General features: G+C 39.7%; 2 protein-coding genes across 5 annotated transcripts in view; one reads left to right on the top strand and one right to left on the bottom strand.

Moving 5' to 3' along the window:
• Window positions 1–3,188: 3,188 nt before the first annotated feature.
• On the top strand, window positions 3,189–8,074 carry LOC125484505 (arginine--tRNA ligase, cytoplasmic-like). The gene is made up of 3 exons (XM_048603465.1): window positions 3,189–3,751; window positions 6,653–6,900; window positions 7,885–8,074. Exons 1-3 carry the CDS (start codon window positions 3,693–3,695, stop codon window positions 7,992–7,994), a joined length of 417 nt encoding a protein of 138 aa, XP_048459422.1. The 5' UTR covers window positions 3,189–3,692; the 3' UTR covers window positions 7,995–8,074.
• Window positions 8,075–11,462: 3,388 nt separating this feature from the next.
• The window catches only part of si:dkeyp-23e4.3 (rho GTPase-activating protein 7), a 158,173-nt gene continuing 151,848 nt past the window's right edge, over window positions 11,463–17,787 (bottom strand). For 3 of the 4 annotated variants that reach the window (XM_048603460.1, XM_048603461.1, XM_020512219.2), the window contains exons 12-14: window positions 16,675–16,892; window positions 15,529–15,702; window positions 11,463–11,782 (exon numbers count right to left, since the gene is read on the bottom strand). In XM_048603460.1, the coding sequence (XP_048459417.1) occupies window positions 11,665–11,782; window positions 15,529–15,702; window positions 16,675–16,892 (510 nt within the window). In that variant the 3' untranslated portion in view covers window positions 11,463–11,664. The remainder of the gene's footprint in view (window positions 11,783–15,528; window positions 15,703–16,674; window positions 16,893–17,787) is intronic. The other variant, XM_048603462.1, reaches the window with a different exon arrangement.

The following is a 17,787-nucleotide window of genomic DNA, read 5'->3' as shown; positions in this document are numbered from 1 at the left end:
GTGAGGCAGCAGTGCTAACCACTGAGCCACTGTGCTGTCAAAATGTCCCAGGGCATTTCAGAAGTGGTATCGTGAGACAAAATTTGACGTTGAACCAAAATGCTAGCTATCAGGGTAGGTGACCCAAAGTTTGTGAAAAGGGTCAGAAAAGGATGTTGCATGAAAGGGTTTAAAGAAGAAATCCTAGAGCTCGGTGTCTAAACAGTTATTATCATGACTGCCAGTGGCAAGGTGAAAGAAATGTGATTTGATGTTCAAATGTGGAATGGTTGCAGAGGTGTGGAAAAGCAAGACCATGGAAGCTTTATTTTAAATAAACTGGAAATATTTGTAAGAACTGAATCCCGTCAACATCAGTGGAAGGGATGATCAAGGTAATGCTTTAACTCTTTTATCAGAACAGGACAAAATAAAAGCTGAGCAATTATAAGAAATGAAAAACAACAAATACAAACGAGCAGAAAAGCAGGGGATAAAAAAGACACATACATGACTATGGTAGTAGAATGCCCAGTGAAGTACTTAAAAAAGGAAATGAGTAAATAGTTGAAGTGGTAAGTGTAATAAAATATATTTTTATTCACTCTTGGACATCATTGGCTGGTTAGCATTTGTTGCTTGTCCCTAATGAGAAGATGGTGGTGAACTTGCTTCTTGAACCACTGCAGTCCTCACGCTGTAGGCTCACCCCAATGCCCTTAGGAGAAATTTCCAGGATTTGGACCCAGCAACACTGATACACAGCAAACAATAATATATTTCAAAGACGGGATGGTGAGTGGCTTGGAGGGGAACTTCCAGGTGTTGGTGTTCTCGTTTATCGACTGCTGCCCTTGTCCTGTGAGGTGGAAGTGGTCGTGGGTTTGGAAGGTGCTTTCTAAGGATCTTTGGTGAATTTCTGCAGTGCATCCTGTAAATGATACACAGATACTGCTGCTACTGAGCTTTGGTGGTAGAGGGAGTGGATGCTGCTGGATATTGTTGGAGCTGCATTCATCCAGGCAAGTGGGGAATGCTGCATCTCACTCCTGACCGGTGTCTTGTAGATGGTGGACAGGCTTTAGAGAGTCAGGAGATAAGTTACACGCTACAGTTAGGTGTTCAGGAACAGACAGGAAAGTGAGGTTGAGAATGTTATTTGCCACTTGTTGCATTTGAACATGGATTGCTTCAGTATCTGAAGAGTCGTGAATGGTGCTGAACATTGTGCAATCATTGATGACCATCCCCAGTTCTGATCTTATGATGAAGGGAAGGTCATTGATGAAGTAGCTGAAAATAACTGGGCCTAGGACACTATTGTTAGGAACTCCTGCAGAAATTTCTTAAGAGCTGTGATGCCTTACCTTCAATAACCTCACCCATCTTCCAGTGTGCCAGGTATTACTCCAATCAGCAGAGAGTTCCCCCTGATACCCACTGATATCAAGGGCTGTCACTGTTACCTCACTTCTGAAATTCAATTCTTTTGTCCACGTTTGAGCCAATGCTTCAGTGAGGTCAGGAGCTGAGTGGCCCTGGCAGTGAGCAGATTATTGCCAAGCAGATGCTGCTTGATAGCGCTGTTGATGACACCTTCCATCACTGTACTGATGATTGAGAGTAGAATGATGGGCATTAAGTGGATAAATTGGATTTGACCAGTGTTTTGTGTAGAAGACATACTTGGGCAATTCTCCATATTATTAGGTAGATGTCAGTGGGAACAGTACTGGAAGAGCTTGGCTAGGGCAGCGGCTTCAGTATTATTGCCGGAATGTTGGCAGGGCCCATAGCCTTTGCAATAAAAAACCAGAATCTCCGATCATTTCTTAATATCACGTGGAGTGAATCAAATTGGCTGAAGACTGGTATCCGAGATGCCGGGGACCACTGGAGGAGGCTAAGATGGACCATCCATTCGGCACTTCTGCCTGAAGATTGCTGTGAATGCTTTAGCCTTATCTTTTACACTGATGTATTGGGCTCCTCGATCATTGAGGGTGGGCTGTTTATGGAGCCACCATCTCCACTGAGTTGCTTAATTGTCCACTACCATTCATGACTGAATGTGGCCAGACTGCAGAGCTTAGATCTGATCCATTGGTTGTTGGATCGCTTAGCTCAGTTACTTGCTGTTTATGCTGTTTGATAGCTTCATCAGTTTGGCACCTTAGCCTAATGCTGCTCTCGGCATGGCCTCCTGCATTCTTCATTGAACCAGGGTTGATTCCCTGACTTAATGGTAATGGTTGATTGGGAGATACACCAGATCATGAGGTTGCAGATGGTGTTACAGTTCTGCTGCTGTTGATGGCCAACAGCCCCTCATGGATGCTCAGAATAGTTTCACGTCTGTTCCATCTGGCATGACAGTAGTGCCATGCAACACAATGGAGGGTATTCTCAGTGTGTAGGCAGGACTTCGTCTCTGCAAGGATTGTGCAGTGGTCACTCTTATCGATACTGTCGTCCCCTCTTGTTGGTTCCATCACTACCTACCACAGACCCACCCCAGCAGCTATTCCCTTTAGGACCTGACCAGATCGATCAGTAGTGCTGCTGTCAAGCTACTTTTAGTGGTGGATATTAAAATGCCAACATTTGCACCTTTACTACCCTACTGCCTCCAAGTGTTGTTCAACATAGAAGAGTATTGATTGATCAGCTGAGGGAGGATAACACATGGTAATCAGCAGGAGGTTTCCTTGCCTATGTTTAACCTGATGTCATGAGATTTCCTGGGGTCCGGAGGCAAAGTTGAGGACTCGCAGCACAACTCACTCCTGACTATATACACTAGCTGCCACCTCTCCCGAGTCTGTTCCGCCAGTGGGAGGGTGGTTTCTAAGACATTATAAGGTATGTTTCTAGGAGTATGACTGTTGCTTGCCTAGTCTGTGAGACGGCTCTCCCAATTTTGGCAGTAGCCCCTGGATATTAGAAAGGAGGACTTTGCAGGGTTGACAGGTACCAGAAAAGACAACAACAGAAACTGCCCTAAGTCAATGGCAGGTGGTCTGTCAGTTTCATTTTTTTGTTGAGACTTTGTAGCAATTGATATAACTGAGCAGTCATTTTAGGGCAGTTAAGAGTCAATCACATTTATGCTGTGACTGTACAGTCACATGTAGGCCAGATCAGATGAGGATGGCAGATTTCCATTCCTGAAGGACATTGGTGAGCCAGATGGGTTTTCCCAACAATTGACAATGGTTTTGTGGTCATCAGTGCATTCTTAATTCCAATTTTTTTTATTATCGTTAAATCACATTCCACCACGCGCAGTCGCAGGCTTCGAACCCAGGTCCCCAGGACATAAGCTGAGTTTCTGGATTAATTATTTAGCCATATTACCACTGAGCCATTGCTCTCCAAAAGAGAGAAAATGTGGGGTGGTACAGAGTGTAAGGAAAATCTGAAGTCAAAACAGCACAGCCAGGCAAAGTGGAAGAAAATGTACCAAGTCTGTTGGCTTGTTTTCTTCTGTAACTTCATTATGTTCCAGTTTGTCAGTTTTTCTATCCCTGGGCTGAATGGCTTTCTGTGACATGAAGTATACACAACTCGTTATTCTTTGTTTTTCCTCCCTTGTATAGGTATTGACACCTGATGAGCTTAAGGCAGCAAAGGAAGCTGTTGCATTTGGCTGCATCAAATATGCTGACCTTTCTCATAATAGGACCAATGACTATATCTTCTCCTTTGATAAAATGTTGGATGACAGGGGAAACACAGCAGCCTATTTGTTGTACGCCTTCACTAGAATCAGGTGAGATACCTCTGAAGACATGTTACTCTTAAGATATGGTCAGGTTTGTCAGCTCCCTGGGTAACTCAGCAGTTTCCATTATCATTGCCACACCAGTGGTAATATGCATAATATATAATATCTGTACAGGAGTCACATTAGACTCAAAACATTAATTTTCTCTCCACAGATATTGCCAGACTTGAGTTTTTTCTAGCATTTTGTGTGTCTGTTTTGTTACATTTGAGGCTTCAGTATTTAGTTTGTACCACTAGAGGTTCTCGGAGATCTGTAAGAGCAGTTCCTCAACATTATTTCATGTTAGTTGTGAAGATACATTTTTCAAAAATGTTTATTCTTGAAAGTTCACTCATTTGCAGAAACTTCTGTAATAAAGAACACATTTATCTGAAGACTGACTTGTTACAAACAGAAACCCAACTAACCATAACAGCTTTCAATCGGCGCTCCAAGGGTCCACAAACATCAAGCAGCATTCACTTCCAGCTTCTCCAGCCGCTGCCAAGTACAGACCTCAAAGGTCCTCAGAGCAGTTGGAGAAACTAGAGGGAATATCAATTATAACAATTCTCTAGTAATTACAATAACATAGCCAACTTTTTGACCACTTCAATATTTAATAGGAATATTTTTTAGTTCTGTCTTAGCTGTTCTAACTTTATTCAAAGGCCTATTTTTGACAAAAAAAAAGCCATCAGATACACTTCATGTAAACAATATTCTTAATAAAATGTGATATCTATGACTGACATCCAAGAGGCCTTATAAAATTGAAGTCAAAGAAAACTTTCCTTAAATTGGAGGTATATGTTGTATAATGGAAGGTGGAAGGTTATTTCAGCTCTGTTGTTTCATCAAGGCAGTGTCTAATAAAGCATCTGAAGGTAGGTGTTCCTTAATGACTTTATGTCTACTTTAAGTTCAGAATTAGGAGTATTGTCTAATCAAAGTCGTACCTGCAGCATTTTCTGAATAATGTTCAAGTTTGGGCTACAAAACGGAAAGTGAAAGGCAAAAAGTACCATTTCAAAGAAGAGAATTTAATCATTGCTTGATATTCAACAGCATTACCATCATCAAATTTCTTCCCTCATTAATCAAACTCAGCTGGACAATTCTGTGGCATGTGAAAGGCAGGGTATTCTTCAGTGAGTGAATCAATTTTCTGGCTCCTGTATGCCTTTTCACAATCTGTTAGGTAGAAACCAACAATATGATCTACATTATTACAGCTGTACCAACATGTGAGCCCGAAACTAGGACAAAGTATCACTAGATTGGGATCCTATCCACCAGCGTAAACCTTCGCTCTCTCCACAATCTGTTCATAGAATCCCTACAGTATGGAAACAGGCCCTTTGGCCCAACAAGTCCACACCATTCCACCCAGACCCATCCCCCTATAACCCACCTAATCTACACATCGCTGAAAACTACAGGCAATTTAGCACAGCCAATCCACCTAGCCTGCACATCTTTGGACTGTGGGAGGAAACCCACGCAGTCGCGGGGAGAACGTGCAAATTCCACACAGACAGTTGCCCGAGGGTGGAATTGAACCCGGGTCCCTGGCGCTGTGAGGCAGGGGTGCTAACCACTGAGTCACCGTGTTCTTGTATCATCAACAGAATGCAATGTACCACCCTCCCAATTCATGATCTTGCTTATCTGAAAGGATGAGAGGTTGACACATGAGCACCTCCGGGTCTGTCACCCTACTGATTGGGAACTTTATTATTTGTTCTTGATCATTGCTGGGCCAAAATTGTGGAACTCCTTAGCTAATGGCATTGGGGGAAGAACCTGCACCAAATGATCCACAATAGATGAAAAAGGTGGCCAATCATCATATTTTTCAGGACCATCAAGGTGTGGTCAGTAAACAAACCTCCGATCAGCAATTCTTTTTTTAAAGAAAAAAACAGCTGTAGATCTGGAATATTGTGCTGCTGCAATTCTAGAGTTCAGCCGCTAGAGATCCATATTACTTCATGCAAGTCAGAATCCAACAATATTGGTTCGATGGTGGCATATGCAGAAAGTAATCCTTCAGTCCTGTGCTTTCCCTGTTTCAAATATTAATCCAATTTAACCTTGAAGGAGATTTTGGTCTTTCTTTTAACTCCTTGTTTTGTCAATTTCACATGTCGTGAACCTACCTAGATTTTAATGTTGATTGTTTTTCCTCTATTTTTATTTCCATGTCCCCTATTTTAGGCACAACTTTTAGTTAGTTATCCATCACTACCTTGCCAGAGCAAATAGTTTCTCCCTATTAGGCCCATCAGGTCTCCATTTTAAAACTTCTATGAATTCTCCTGTTTCAGGAAAATCAGAACATTGATGACTCAAATTTGCTTTCCCAGTTCGGTCATGAAATGTCAGTTAGGATATAATACATTCAGTGGTATTGGTCCCCTTCATGCTTTTGCTACCTTTGATGGATCACATGGATTAAACTTGGAGGTACATAAAAGGATTTTATTTAAATATTGGAGTTAACCCTATTGCATCATAGAATGGAAAGCAGCAGACTTGTTTGATTTCTTGCAGAGCAAGTTTAATGGATGAGTCAATAAACATATTACAGAATCCTATGGATTTAAGAATAGGTAATCTACCATGCCAATGGGGCAGTAATTTCAAAAGATCTGTGGTTTTTGATACTACTAGTTTTTTTTTTTTAAATATACTGTCACATGTAGGTCTGAATTTGTCCCATACTTAACACTGGCACTCTCCTTTATCAAGTCTTACATGGAATGGATTTGAAAGTGCTAAATTGATGGTGTGGTGCATCACAGAAAAAGAAAATCAGATGGGTTTCTCATTATGCAGTGGATTAATGAAGATGACAAAGTGTATTCACCATCTTAGTTTTACATGTAAAATCTTTTCTAGATCCATAACCCGACTGGCAAACATTGATGATGTAACCTTGCAGAAAGCAGCTAGAGAAACAACCATCCTGCTAAATCATGACAAAGAATGGAAGTTGGGTAAATGCATTCTGCGGTTCCCAGAAATCATTAACAAAATCCTGGATGACCTATACCTACATACCCTCTGCGACTACCTCTTTGAACTGGCCACAACCTTCACAGAGTTCTATGACAACTGTTACTGTGTAGAGAAGGATAGGCAAACTGGTAAGTTAAACTACATTTTTGCATGTTGGGTAGTTTTAGATTTCACCACTTTTTCATGGTCAAAGTATCAACTCCTCAATAAAATGGAAAATTGAAATGTGCACCAGTAATCATGCCCCACTGTTTCACATACTGTCACCAAATGTATAAGTATATATTCCCCAATGAGACCACCAAAAGAAATTCATACCAGGTTTTTTAAAAAAGCCTTATTGTGACACTTTAATGAGCTAGTGAAAAGGATTTCTAATTTATGCATCTTAAACTATACCCCGTTGAAATTCACATACCCAGAAAACACAACACAAACAAACTGTTTAACGATAAACAATAGCTGGAAAAGAATATATACAGGATAAATAGTCCAGACTTAAAGATGGAAAGTTATTTTCCTGTCAGTTTTTTTTATTTTTGCATTGCTGTGACACATCTGTGGGATGACATTGATTTCAGTGTTAATGAATTCTTTCTTTTAAGCGCTCATGGTTTTGTCTCTGTGTGTGGGGGGTGGGAGAGATAGCGAGAGATGCCTGCTGTCTGGAGCCTCTGCATATTTTCCACACTGTGCTACCTCTTGGTACTTGGAGCTTTTTTTTTTAAAAAGTAATGAAAGTTAACCAATCAGTGCCTAGCATAAATTGGCTTAACTCAAAAGATGCTTGATGCCATTCACTCTCAAATTCTCCTTCTTATTGTTTCCAAAAAGCCAACATTATATTGCTCAGTTCAACAATGTACAATACATGAGATTTTCAAGGTGCAAAAATCTCTTTTTCAGTTACAGCAATCCAGTTTTTTTATTGTTTCAAAAAGATGAATATTGAAAGATCATGTTTAGATTTCTGTGGTGCTTACAGCCACAGTGACAATAACAAACACTGGCTAAATGCAGATCAGTGGGCTCTTTTAGGATCTAACTGCAGTATTTGATTATTCAACCTGTTTGAAAATCCATTATACACAATGTGTTTCCTTTTCATTCAGGTGATGTTATAAAAGTGAACATGTGGAGGATGCTGCTGTGCGATGCCACTGCTGCTGTCATGGCAAAGAGTTTTGCTATCCTGGGAATCAAGCCTGTTGAGAAGATGTAATTTTGCTACAGTGACCACTGCTTTCATAATCTTTTGATTCAATTATACATCTTAAATAAAAAGGTTACAGTAAAAAAACATGTTCATTGTGTCTCGCCCCACTATGTACCAACATAAAATCATCTCATTCAATGTGTATTTAATTTCACCTAGTAATCTTGCTGTAAGCAAAATTGCAGCTGTACCAGACTTTATATACTCTCAAACAGAACATGTATTTTTGTTACAGATATGCCATCCCCTTTTGGATGTTGCAAGGGAATATAGCAGGAATGCTAACAGCAACCCTTATTTCAAATGAATAGATTTGGTCACATTTAGCCACCACTTTTCGCAGAAAAAACATGGAGAGTACCACCACTTGTTTCAAGCCAAGCTACACACCTTTCAGACTTACAACAATAAATCACTGGCACTAGATCAAAATCCTGAAATTCTAGATGTGGGTATAGGGATACCAGGTGGACTATACTTATTGAAGGCGGCAGTTCACCAACACTACCATTTCCAAGTCATTGCTAACCTGATCAGTGCAACCCACAAGTCATGAAGGAATTAACATGGAACAACAAGTTGGAGATCCGAAACAAAAACAAATTGCTGGCAAAACTCTGCTGTCTTGGCACAGATGCTACCAAACCTGCTGTGTTAACATCTCAAGTCTGGTGACACTAATTCAATTCTGATGAAAAGTGATTTCTCATTAGAAGTGTGAATAGTGTATTTGTTCACAGTTTATAAACAATTCCAGAAGTGATCTCAACTGTTGTATAACCCTGATTCCCATTTCCATTAAAACAGAGTCTATGGTCTAGGTGCTGATTAAAAATCCAGTCCCATTTTGAAAGTAATTGATTGCTGGCCCTTTATTCTTAATGTTGTATTGCACAACATGTTTCTTTTGCCCTATTCACACCTTGAATAAGGCAAAGAAACTGCACAGGAGGGGAAACATGGTGTTTTTGCATGTAATCTTACTCTGACAGACAAGACAAAAGGGAGATAAGATATTGACAGTTGCTTTCATCATTACATATTTAATAAGCTGATGGACTGAATTTATGATGCAGTAAATATATTTACATAATGAAAGTACAAAATGTATTGATGCACATAAATAGATAAAAATGTAATTTGATTTCCTTAATCTTGGCATTATTAATAAAATCAAATGTTACACAACATAAATAGCTGCAACTTTTTAAAAACAAAATCCAGCATGTTGAAAGACAGGTCTTATACCAACTGAAAGTGATCAACAGCTCAGGTATCCTTGAAGTTACCATCTGGAGTACTATCTGTACATCTTTAATAAGTGATACCAAAAAATGTAAAATTGTTATACTTGTTGCAAGGAATAGGAATGTAATCAATACTGGTGCAGAAGATTTGTTTAGTTTACAATTGGTCCTATTTGACATTCAGCATCATTGTTCTTTCCAATCTTTCTCTGCCAATCATCATTTGTATAGGTGACTAGCCCTATTATTTCAAGGTGTACATCATTACTCTTTGCTGTTTTTTCTTAAAAACTGAAGTAGTGAACAATGGGGTTAATTTTAACTTGGTAAAATGGGCACTCCAGTTGTTACAATTACACGGAGATGTGCCCTGTGCAATCTGAATAGTAAATACCAGCAATATGAAGAACCAGGTTAGTCACAGTTGGCCAAATTTAAAAAAAAAAAATCAGTTGTTCCTTTGATACAGAAACTGGTGATAGTTTGCTTGAACGATGTAGCACAAGTCCCAAATTCTTTAATTACTTAGTATGGTTAAAGTGGAAGAAAGACCTTCCATCTTCTCACTCACTCTTAGGCTTTCCCTTGTCACCAAAGAGAGAGCACAAAATCTGCCAAAGGCCATACAATATAGAAACTTAAAACTACCATTTAGAAAATTTTGTTTCAGTAGAAGTAAATCAAACGTTCTATGAAATAATACAATTCTCATTTTGGTTTAGCTCAACTTCCACACCACAAATTAAATCTTCCCTTTTTTAATTCAATTGTCAGCTTGTTGACTAGTTTGGTAGTTCCTTTTCATCAGTAAAGTTTTATACAATTAAGAAAGCTTCTGGTCATGTTGGCCATTGTTTTTGATGCAGTTTGCCAAGACATTGTCACCCTCCTTGTAGCAATCTCAGAGTTGGGGAGAAGTTGCGCTACAAAGTTAGAATTAGCTTTGAAAGTACAATATCGCAAATGCTGGCAATTTAGGTTTGGTAGGAATGGGAGATAAACAGACTTAATGTTTCAGATGGTCAAAGAAAAGGTCAAGACCTGAAACATTAGGCTAAATTTTGTTGGGGAAATGTGGCTCCCACCACCCTGGCTAACATGTTGAAGAGGGAGATCACCCGTGGTATAGATTACTGCCCTAAAGTAATTTCTTGGACTAGTTTTAATGGCTTTGAGGAGAGTTTGCCACTTCTTAGGTAAGAGAAAGTACTGCTGCACACAGCTGCCAGCCAATCACATGTGAAGGGCTGGAGGTGGGGGGAACAGAAAAAGGCCTTCAGTCCACTGATGGGTGTAAAAAGCAGCCCAGTCATTTCTCAACAGGTGCTGCCAGAAGTACTCAGTATTTTCCAGCATTTTTTCCTTTTTTGTTTAAAATCAGTCATATGCAGATTTTATGACAATAGAAATTAAGCAGCCAATGAGATAGTAAAATATTTTGAAGTTAATAAATTGGGCTATGAACCCCTCATAGCACACCGAACATCAGTTAAAATAAAATGGTAAAATAACAAAGTGAGTGGTCATGATTATTTGACTGCACTCACTGCCATCCTCTCTATTTATACAGAATGAAAGAAGGATTTGCATCATAAACCAGTTAGGATAGCATTATGACAATCAGGTGACCACACACAGGTACAGTGGATCTTTTCTATTGAAGAGGCTCATAATTAGATTATCATTTTTCAAGTAGAGACAGAGAGCCTTTGCTTTTCTGTGTTTTGTTGACCTACAGTGCCAGAGTTTTAAAGAGAATTTGAAAGCCAATTTATTATAAGTAACCTTGGTAAAGACCTGTTAAGAAACCAGCAGCCCTGAAATGTGAAATTGAAAAATCTTTGTAGGAATGGAAGATAAGTGTTTTCACAGGCCTCTGCCATTACAGATATCTCACTTTCTCCTTAGTGAGGTGTTGATGAACCCAGTACTTGCATGTTGGCATGCTGATGACACGCATAGCAACTAACCAGCTGCTCGTTACACCTGTTGTTTGCAAGTTAACAGCTTGCTATGGATGTTGTTTCCAGCCAGTCTACAGCTTCCTTTGCAGAAGCCAAAATGATGCTTACATGTCAAAAAGGTACTGAAGAAATGCTTATGATGAGGATGCAGAACTTATTTGACCAAACTACAACAATTTCAATAGCAAAATTTATGACCTATAAACTCCCATTATTAGTGATGTGCATTAGTACGTTTTCAAAGCCCACCTTCCTTTCCCCAACCCCAACACATTCACCCCCCCACCCCCATGAAATCAGGAGCTGAGCGAGTTTGCTTTGGGTGTTTGCACTGTCCAAATGTCCCCAGTTCCATCTGCCATTACCACTGCAGTTGCTGGTTTGATATGCCAGTTATGGCTGAATGGCACTTACACAGTATTGTTGGGTTGATCAAAACTTATATAATTGAACAGCATGATTGTTTCAAATTTTTGTTTCCCGTAATTCAGCATCAGGTACTGTGAAGGAGTCTCTAATCTTGAGGAGTTCAGCAGCACAGCGATGGCCAAATACTTTGTTGTACCATTCTGGGGTTCGTCCTCTGCAAGAAACCAGGACAACAGGATGAGTGGGCAAGGCTTTATATTTTGGCTTGTATCATAATTTCTAGTCCTCTAAAACAACAGTTTGCATTTATATCACATCTCTTGGTAAACTGTTTAAAAGTCTTCAATAGATTAGAACAAACTTGATGTCCTGCAAAGCATGGTTCATGCACATGCTCATTAAAAAAACAAAAAAAATCAGATGCAACAGTTACAGATAGACTAATCTACTATACAAGGATGAAGTTTAAACTGCAAAGTTGCAGTGGATTGCGGTGTATGAGTCAACTTATGAAGTCTACAAAATCCTTCCAAAAATAGGGTCAGTTTTACAAAATATAAAATAGGAATTGCCTGTATGTTTGTGGGCAGTCATGATTTTGAAATATGAAAAGAAAGGATCATTGGTAATTTAAATTATCCTTACCCAGGAGCCTAAACCATTTGGGGTATCCTGTCTGGGACCATAAATTGGGGAACCTCTTTGGGGACTGGTTATAACACTCTCCATCCAATGAGTTAAACATTCTGCATTTTTCTGAATCATCTGATGTTTCTGTACTAAGCATCCTACAATTTGATATTTCATTATCAGACAAAGTAGTACACATTTCCACTCTTTGGCAGACAAAGTTTGTACAACCATTGATCTATTGCATTCAGTACGCACATGATCGTTGAATTGTCAAGGCATTCATCTAAAAGGTTGATGTAACAATGTTAGACCTGTCAGTATTACTACAATGTGGGTGTTATTTTCTGGTGAGGATTTCTTGATTATCTATGCTTTTGACATGACTTAATGGGTATTCGTATAAATCACGGTCTTATGAACCACTGGAATTTGGTTGTTTGGCATCGAGGCAGTCTCTTGGTAATCTCGGAACAACTTTAGTCTCAACACTTAGACGGTGTCAAAAACTAGCTACATCAAATAGCTATTGCCGTGAAATCTATTACGGATTTAGAGTTTAATTTGGCCCAACTAAGCAAACATATGCACCTTGTGGTGACAATGTTACCATTCATAGGATTCTCAAGGACCCATTCAGATGTGTGTTTCTCAAGGTCAGGCCAGTGATTAAATCGTGTTCTGATGGTGCATCTGGTCATTAGCATCTTCTTCAGGGCAGAACGTCCTTCTATCAAGGTCACGGCTGGTGTGTGTGCGCGCGTGTTCAAAACTTTCTCTTCCCTCTTCTAACAACAATGTATGCATTTCTGCCTTAAAAGTATTTAATGATCTCATCTTCAGGAGCAGGAGAATTCCAAAGTCGCACAATCCTGGAAAAACCTCTCTCCTCACCTACACGAAAAAGTTCTAATTTTAAAACGGTGCTCCTATTAATCCACAGAAGGAAACATCTTTTCCAAATCCACTTTGTCAAGTCAGTTCAGGATCTTATACACTTCAATCAGTTCACACCTCACTGTTGTAAACAGAAAGGAAAAGAAACCTAGTCTGACCAACCTATCCTCAAATTAATCTGTTCATCCAGATATCAATCTAATAAACCTTCTCTGAACCATCTCCAATGCATTCTTAAATATGGGAACCAAAACTGCACACAATATTTGGGAATATGGCCTCATCATTGCCTTGCATAGATGAAGCATAACATCACTAATTTTATGTTCAATTTCTCTCATAATAGAACATAGCATCTCATTACCTTACTTGATTGTAGGTACAAAACATGCACTGGAACTCCTGGATCCCTCTACACCTCGGAATTCCGCAATTACTCTTCATTTAATTAATACTTTGCATTTTCATTCCTCCCCAGGTGAGCAACTTCACATTGTCCCACATGATCTTCCATCTATTACATTTTTGCCCATTCACTCAACCCACCTACATCTGTCTAACCTATGAATTCTTTACAACATATTTTCCAATCTATCTTAGTCACTTGTGACTTTAGCTACCCAGTCTTCACTGGTCTCATCTAAGTCATTGATGCAAATTACAAAAAGGCAAGACCTAAGCACACATCCTTGTGAGACTCTACTCATCGTACCCTGTCAATCGAATAAAAACCCATTTGTACATAAAGTTTTCAGCTAACCAATCTCTGATCTATTGAAAAGTTACTTCCTATTCTTTGTGCTTTTATTTTCCATAATAACCCTTAACATGACACCTTATCAACACCTTCTAGGAAGCAAAGGATTCCCCTTTATCTACAGCACATGTTACTCATTCAAAGAGCTCCAATAAAATTGGTTAAAGGCAGATTCCCCTTTGATGAGGTCATGCTGACTCCTCCCAATTACATCAAGTTTCTCCAAGTGCACAGCTGTAATGTCTTTAATTAGAAATTCTAACAGGTTCACCATGACAAACATGGAGTTAACCGCCCGACAACCTCATGCATCCCTCCCTCCTTGAGGAGCGGGGTTATATTTGCTACTTTCCAGTCTGATAGAACCTTTGCTGAATTTGGAGAATTTTGAAAAATTAACACCATTGTATCTACCACCTCATCAATAACCTCTAATAGCCCAAAACGAAGTCCACCTGAATCCAAAAACTTGTCAGCCTGCAGCTCAACAGTTTGCTCAGTTCTCCTTCCCATGTGATTTCACTAGGTTTCTCTCTCCACTCCCCACCACCCACCTTATTTATAGCTATTACTGAAATAATGGTTATACACTCCAGAGTGAAAGCAGAAGCAAAATACTTATTTGTTTAATTTGCCATTTCTTATCTACTATTAACTCTTCATTTTCACTTTCTCGAGGGCCAACACTCATTTCACTTATGCTTTTCCTTTCAAAAGTACTTGCAGAAACTTTTGCTATTTGTTTTCACATTCCATGGATAGTGGGTCATCCCTTTAGAATTCTTTATTTCAGAATAAGTATATTCCCCCTATATCTCCTTAAAATGCCTGTCACTATACATCTGTTGAGCTATTCCCTAGCCTAGAAAGATAATTTACTTCAATTGGCTCAGCCTTTGTACTCACATGGTTACCCTTATTTAGGGTTGAACTACTAGTCTTGAACCCAATCTTCACCCTTTCAGACTAGATACAAAAAATAATCAAATCATATAGTAGTCACTGCCACCCAAGGGTGCCTTAACTCAGGTTAATTAATCGATCCTGTTGCATCATACAAGATCAAATCTAATATTACCTGCTCTATGTTTGGTTCCAAAATGTTCTATGAAACTATCTTGAAAGCATTCAATGAACTCCTTAACCAGACTATTACTGCCAATCCAATTTTCCAGTTTATATACAGATTAAAGTCACGCACAATTATTGCCATCACTTTATCACAAGAACCCAAGATTTATTGTTGCACACTTCGTCCCACATTGTAGTTACCATCAGGGGTCCAGTGAGTCACTCCCAGCACTGACCTCTTTCCGTTACTATTTTTCATCAACTCCAAAAGCGATTCTTCACCTGATTTTTTATACCGAAGTCCTATTGCACAGATGCCACCCTTGTTTAACAGTGCTCTCTCTCTCTGTCTCACCATCAAGGTGAATAGCTCCAAAAAGTTGCATGAACACCCTGGCCCAATGGTATCCCCTTGTAAACTTTATATGATTCTTTAATCTCCAGAGTTGCCACAAAAGAACACATACAATTGAAAATTGATGCAATATAAACACCACAACATTAATTTGTAATGACTTTTCTAGAATTGAAAGACAAAAAAAAACTTTTTAGAATCTCTGAATAGCTCACAGCACCCAAGCCAACTCTGAATCCTTTCCATTTACCTTGTATCTATTCGACAGACATGAGAGAGCTTGGATTTTGTTGCTCCAATTGGTTCGATGAGATGTTGGGATATGATCACATTTGCTCGGACTCCTAGTAAAGGAGCTTCTTTAACATCCACGCTAGTGGCAGCTAACAGGCACGTTCCTGTTTGAGAGTCTGTCTGCCAGGTCCTGCAATGAAATAAAACCATATAGAGTCACACAGTACAGAAACAGGCCCTTTGGCCCAACCCGTCCAGGCTGACCAGGTTTCTCAAACTGAACTAATCCCATTTTCCTGCATTTGGCCCGTATCCAGTTAAAGTATCATATAGAACTTCCACAGCACATCAGAAATTCATCTGCAATCAAAAACATGATGCACAATTCTACGATTTAATTTGTAGGTTAATTTGTATCTCAATATATTTTGAGTAGGATCAGGACAGCAGCACAAATATTTAAATTTAACTGTCATTTTTTAAAGAATGAACATTCCTTTCACAATGTCAAAATCCTGGAACTCCCATCCTAACAGCACATGTACCTACAACAGCTGGACCACAGTGTTTCAAGAAAGGAACTCATCATCACTGTCAAAAGGCTATTACTGATGGGCACATTCACTGGCCTTGCCAGTGACACCTACATCCCATGAAAGAATTTTTAAGAATCTTGTTAAAGGGCTGTTATTAATGGAAATTTTCTGTTGCGGTACATCACAGCAAGTACCTGTTGTGTGAGATATTGGGAGCCGTTTTGACCTGTAACTACTTCACCTGAAAATTGTATATGAATCCACAATTTAGGATTTTACATCTAGGCAGGTAATCCAAGTTTGCCATGACCAGTACTTCTGTCCGTTCTCCACAGACATTCCAACGCAGGCTTGGTGATCACTTCTGGACCCAAACAGTTGCAGTGAGAAGGCCATAGGCCAGTTCCATTATAACAACACAGCAAATTCTGCAGACGTTTTTGTGAACTGTTAAGCAGAAATTTACCGCTTACGAGATGAACAATTTTAGAAATCAGGTTTCCCATGACAGCACCGCTTTTAGTTCCGAAGTCTGAGCAAAGAATAGTCTCCAAGGAAACTACTGAAATGTACATTTTTAATACAGGATCATGTATACATTTTGAAAGAAACTCATTGGAGCTCACCTCAATACATTGTAATCTCTGGCTGGATGTGGGAATGCACTACTGATAGTATGATGATATATCTCAGTCTCATCATCCAGATTCTCAATGACCCTTGACTGAAGGAGGTCTTTCTCCCAGAGATGATGCTCTCTAAGCAAATGCTTTAGAATCTCCTCTGGTGTCTTGTCCACTTCAGTAGATACTTTCCATAACCGCAACGGATGGTTATCATCAACCTGAAAATATCGATCAATGACAGACTTCAAGTTAGAATAATGTATCATCAATGCCAAATGCCATCATTAAATCTATAATGCCGACATAAGGCATCAGAATCACTGGTTCAATCAGCTAAATAACAATGGGAGAACCCAGCAAGGGGAACAACAGTTGTCCTAAAGCCAGTTAACTAAAGCTTTTGATTTGTTGGCCGTCTGTCAATTGCTTGGGATAGACTCAAGTGGCAATGGATCAGGATTTATGTGTAAGGCCTAGCAAGAAACAGGAGTGGGTTGGGATTGAGGTGGTCATGGAGTTGTCAGCAGATGGGCATGGCAACCTAAGTGGGCTAAAGTCTAGGGGTAAAATCTCTGGTGGCCCCTGAGGGCCAATTCAGGAGGGTCACACCCCTGCCTGGCACCAGTCCCTGCAGGGAAATCCATCAAGCCAGCCACATACCATTTATCCATCGTTGGTTAAATTTGGCCACATTTAACTTCTGACAATTAGCCACTTAAGGCTGTTACATTTGTAACTCATGGATGCAGATTTCCCCCCACCAATAGTGTAATTGGGGCGGGGCGGGGCGGGGCGGGGCGGGGGCGGGGGCGGGGGCGGGGAGGTAGACCCTGTGGATTAATGAGTGCCTCACTTCAAACCAACTGGCAAGGAAGCATTAAATCTCGCCCTTCCTTTCTGGGATTCTTGGTCTTGCAGGGTTAATTAGTCTCTATCCAGTGGCATAGATTCACAACATCCCTGGATTAAGGGAAACAAAACAAAAATCAAATAGACTTCCTACTTACAACAGCAATTTTTTTTATGTATCAATTAGAAAAGCAAATGTGGAAAGTGGGGAGAAAGTAGGAACAGGTTTGGATAATCAGCCATGATCATACTGAAGGCTGAATA

The sequence above is a fragment of the Rhincodon typus genome, chromosome 12, assembly GCF_021869965.1.
Source record: "Rhincodon typus isolate 14 chromosome 12, sRhiTyp1.1, whole genome shotgun sequence".
Classification (NCBI taxonomy): Eukaryota; Metazoa; Chordata; class Chondrichthyes; order Orectolobiformes; family Rhincodontidae; genus Rhincodon; species Rhincodon typus.
This window is presented reverse-complemented; position numbering and strand designations above follow the sequence as displayed.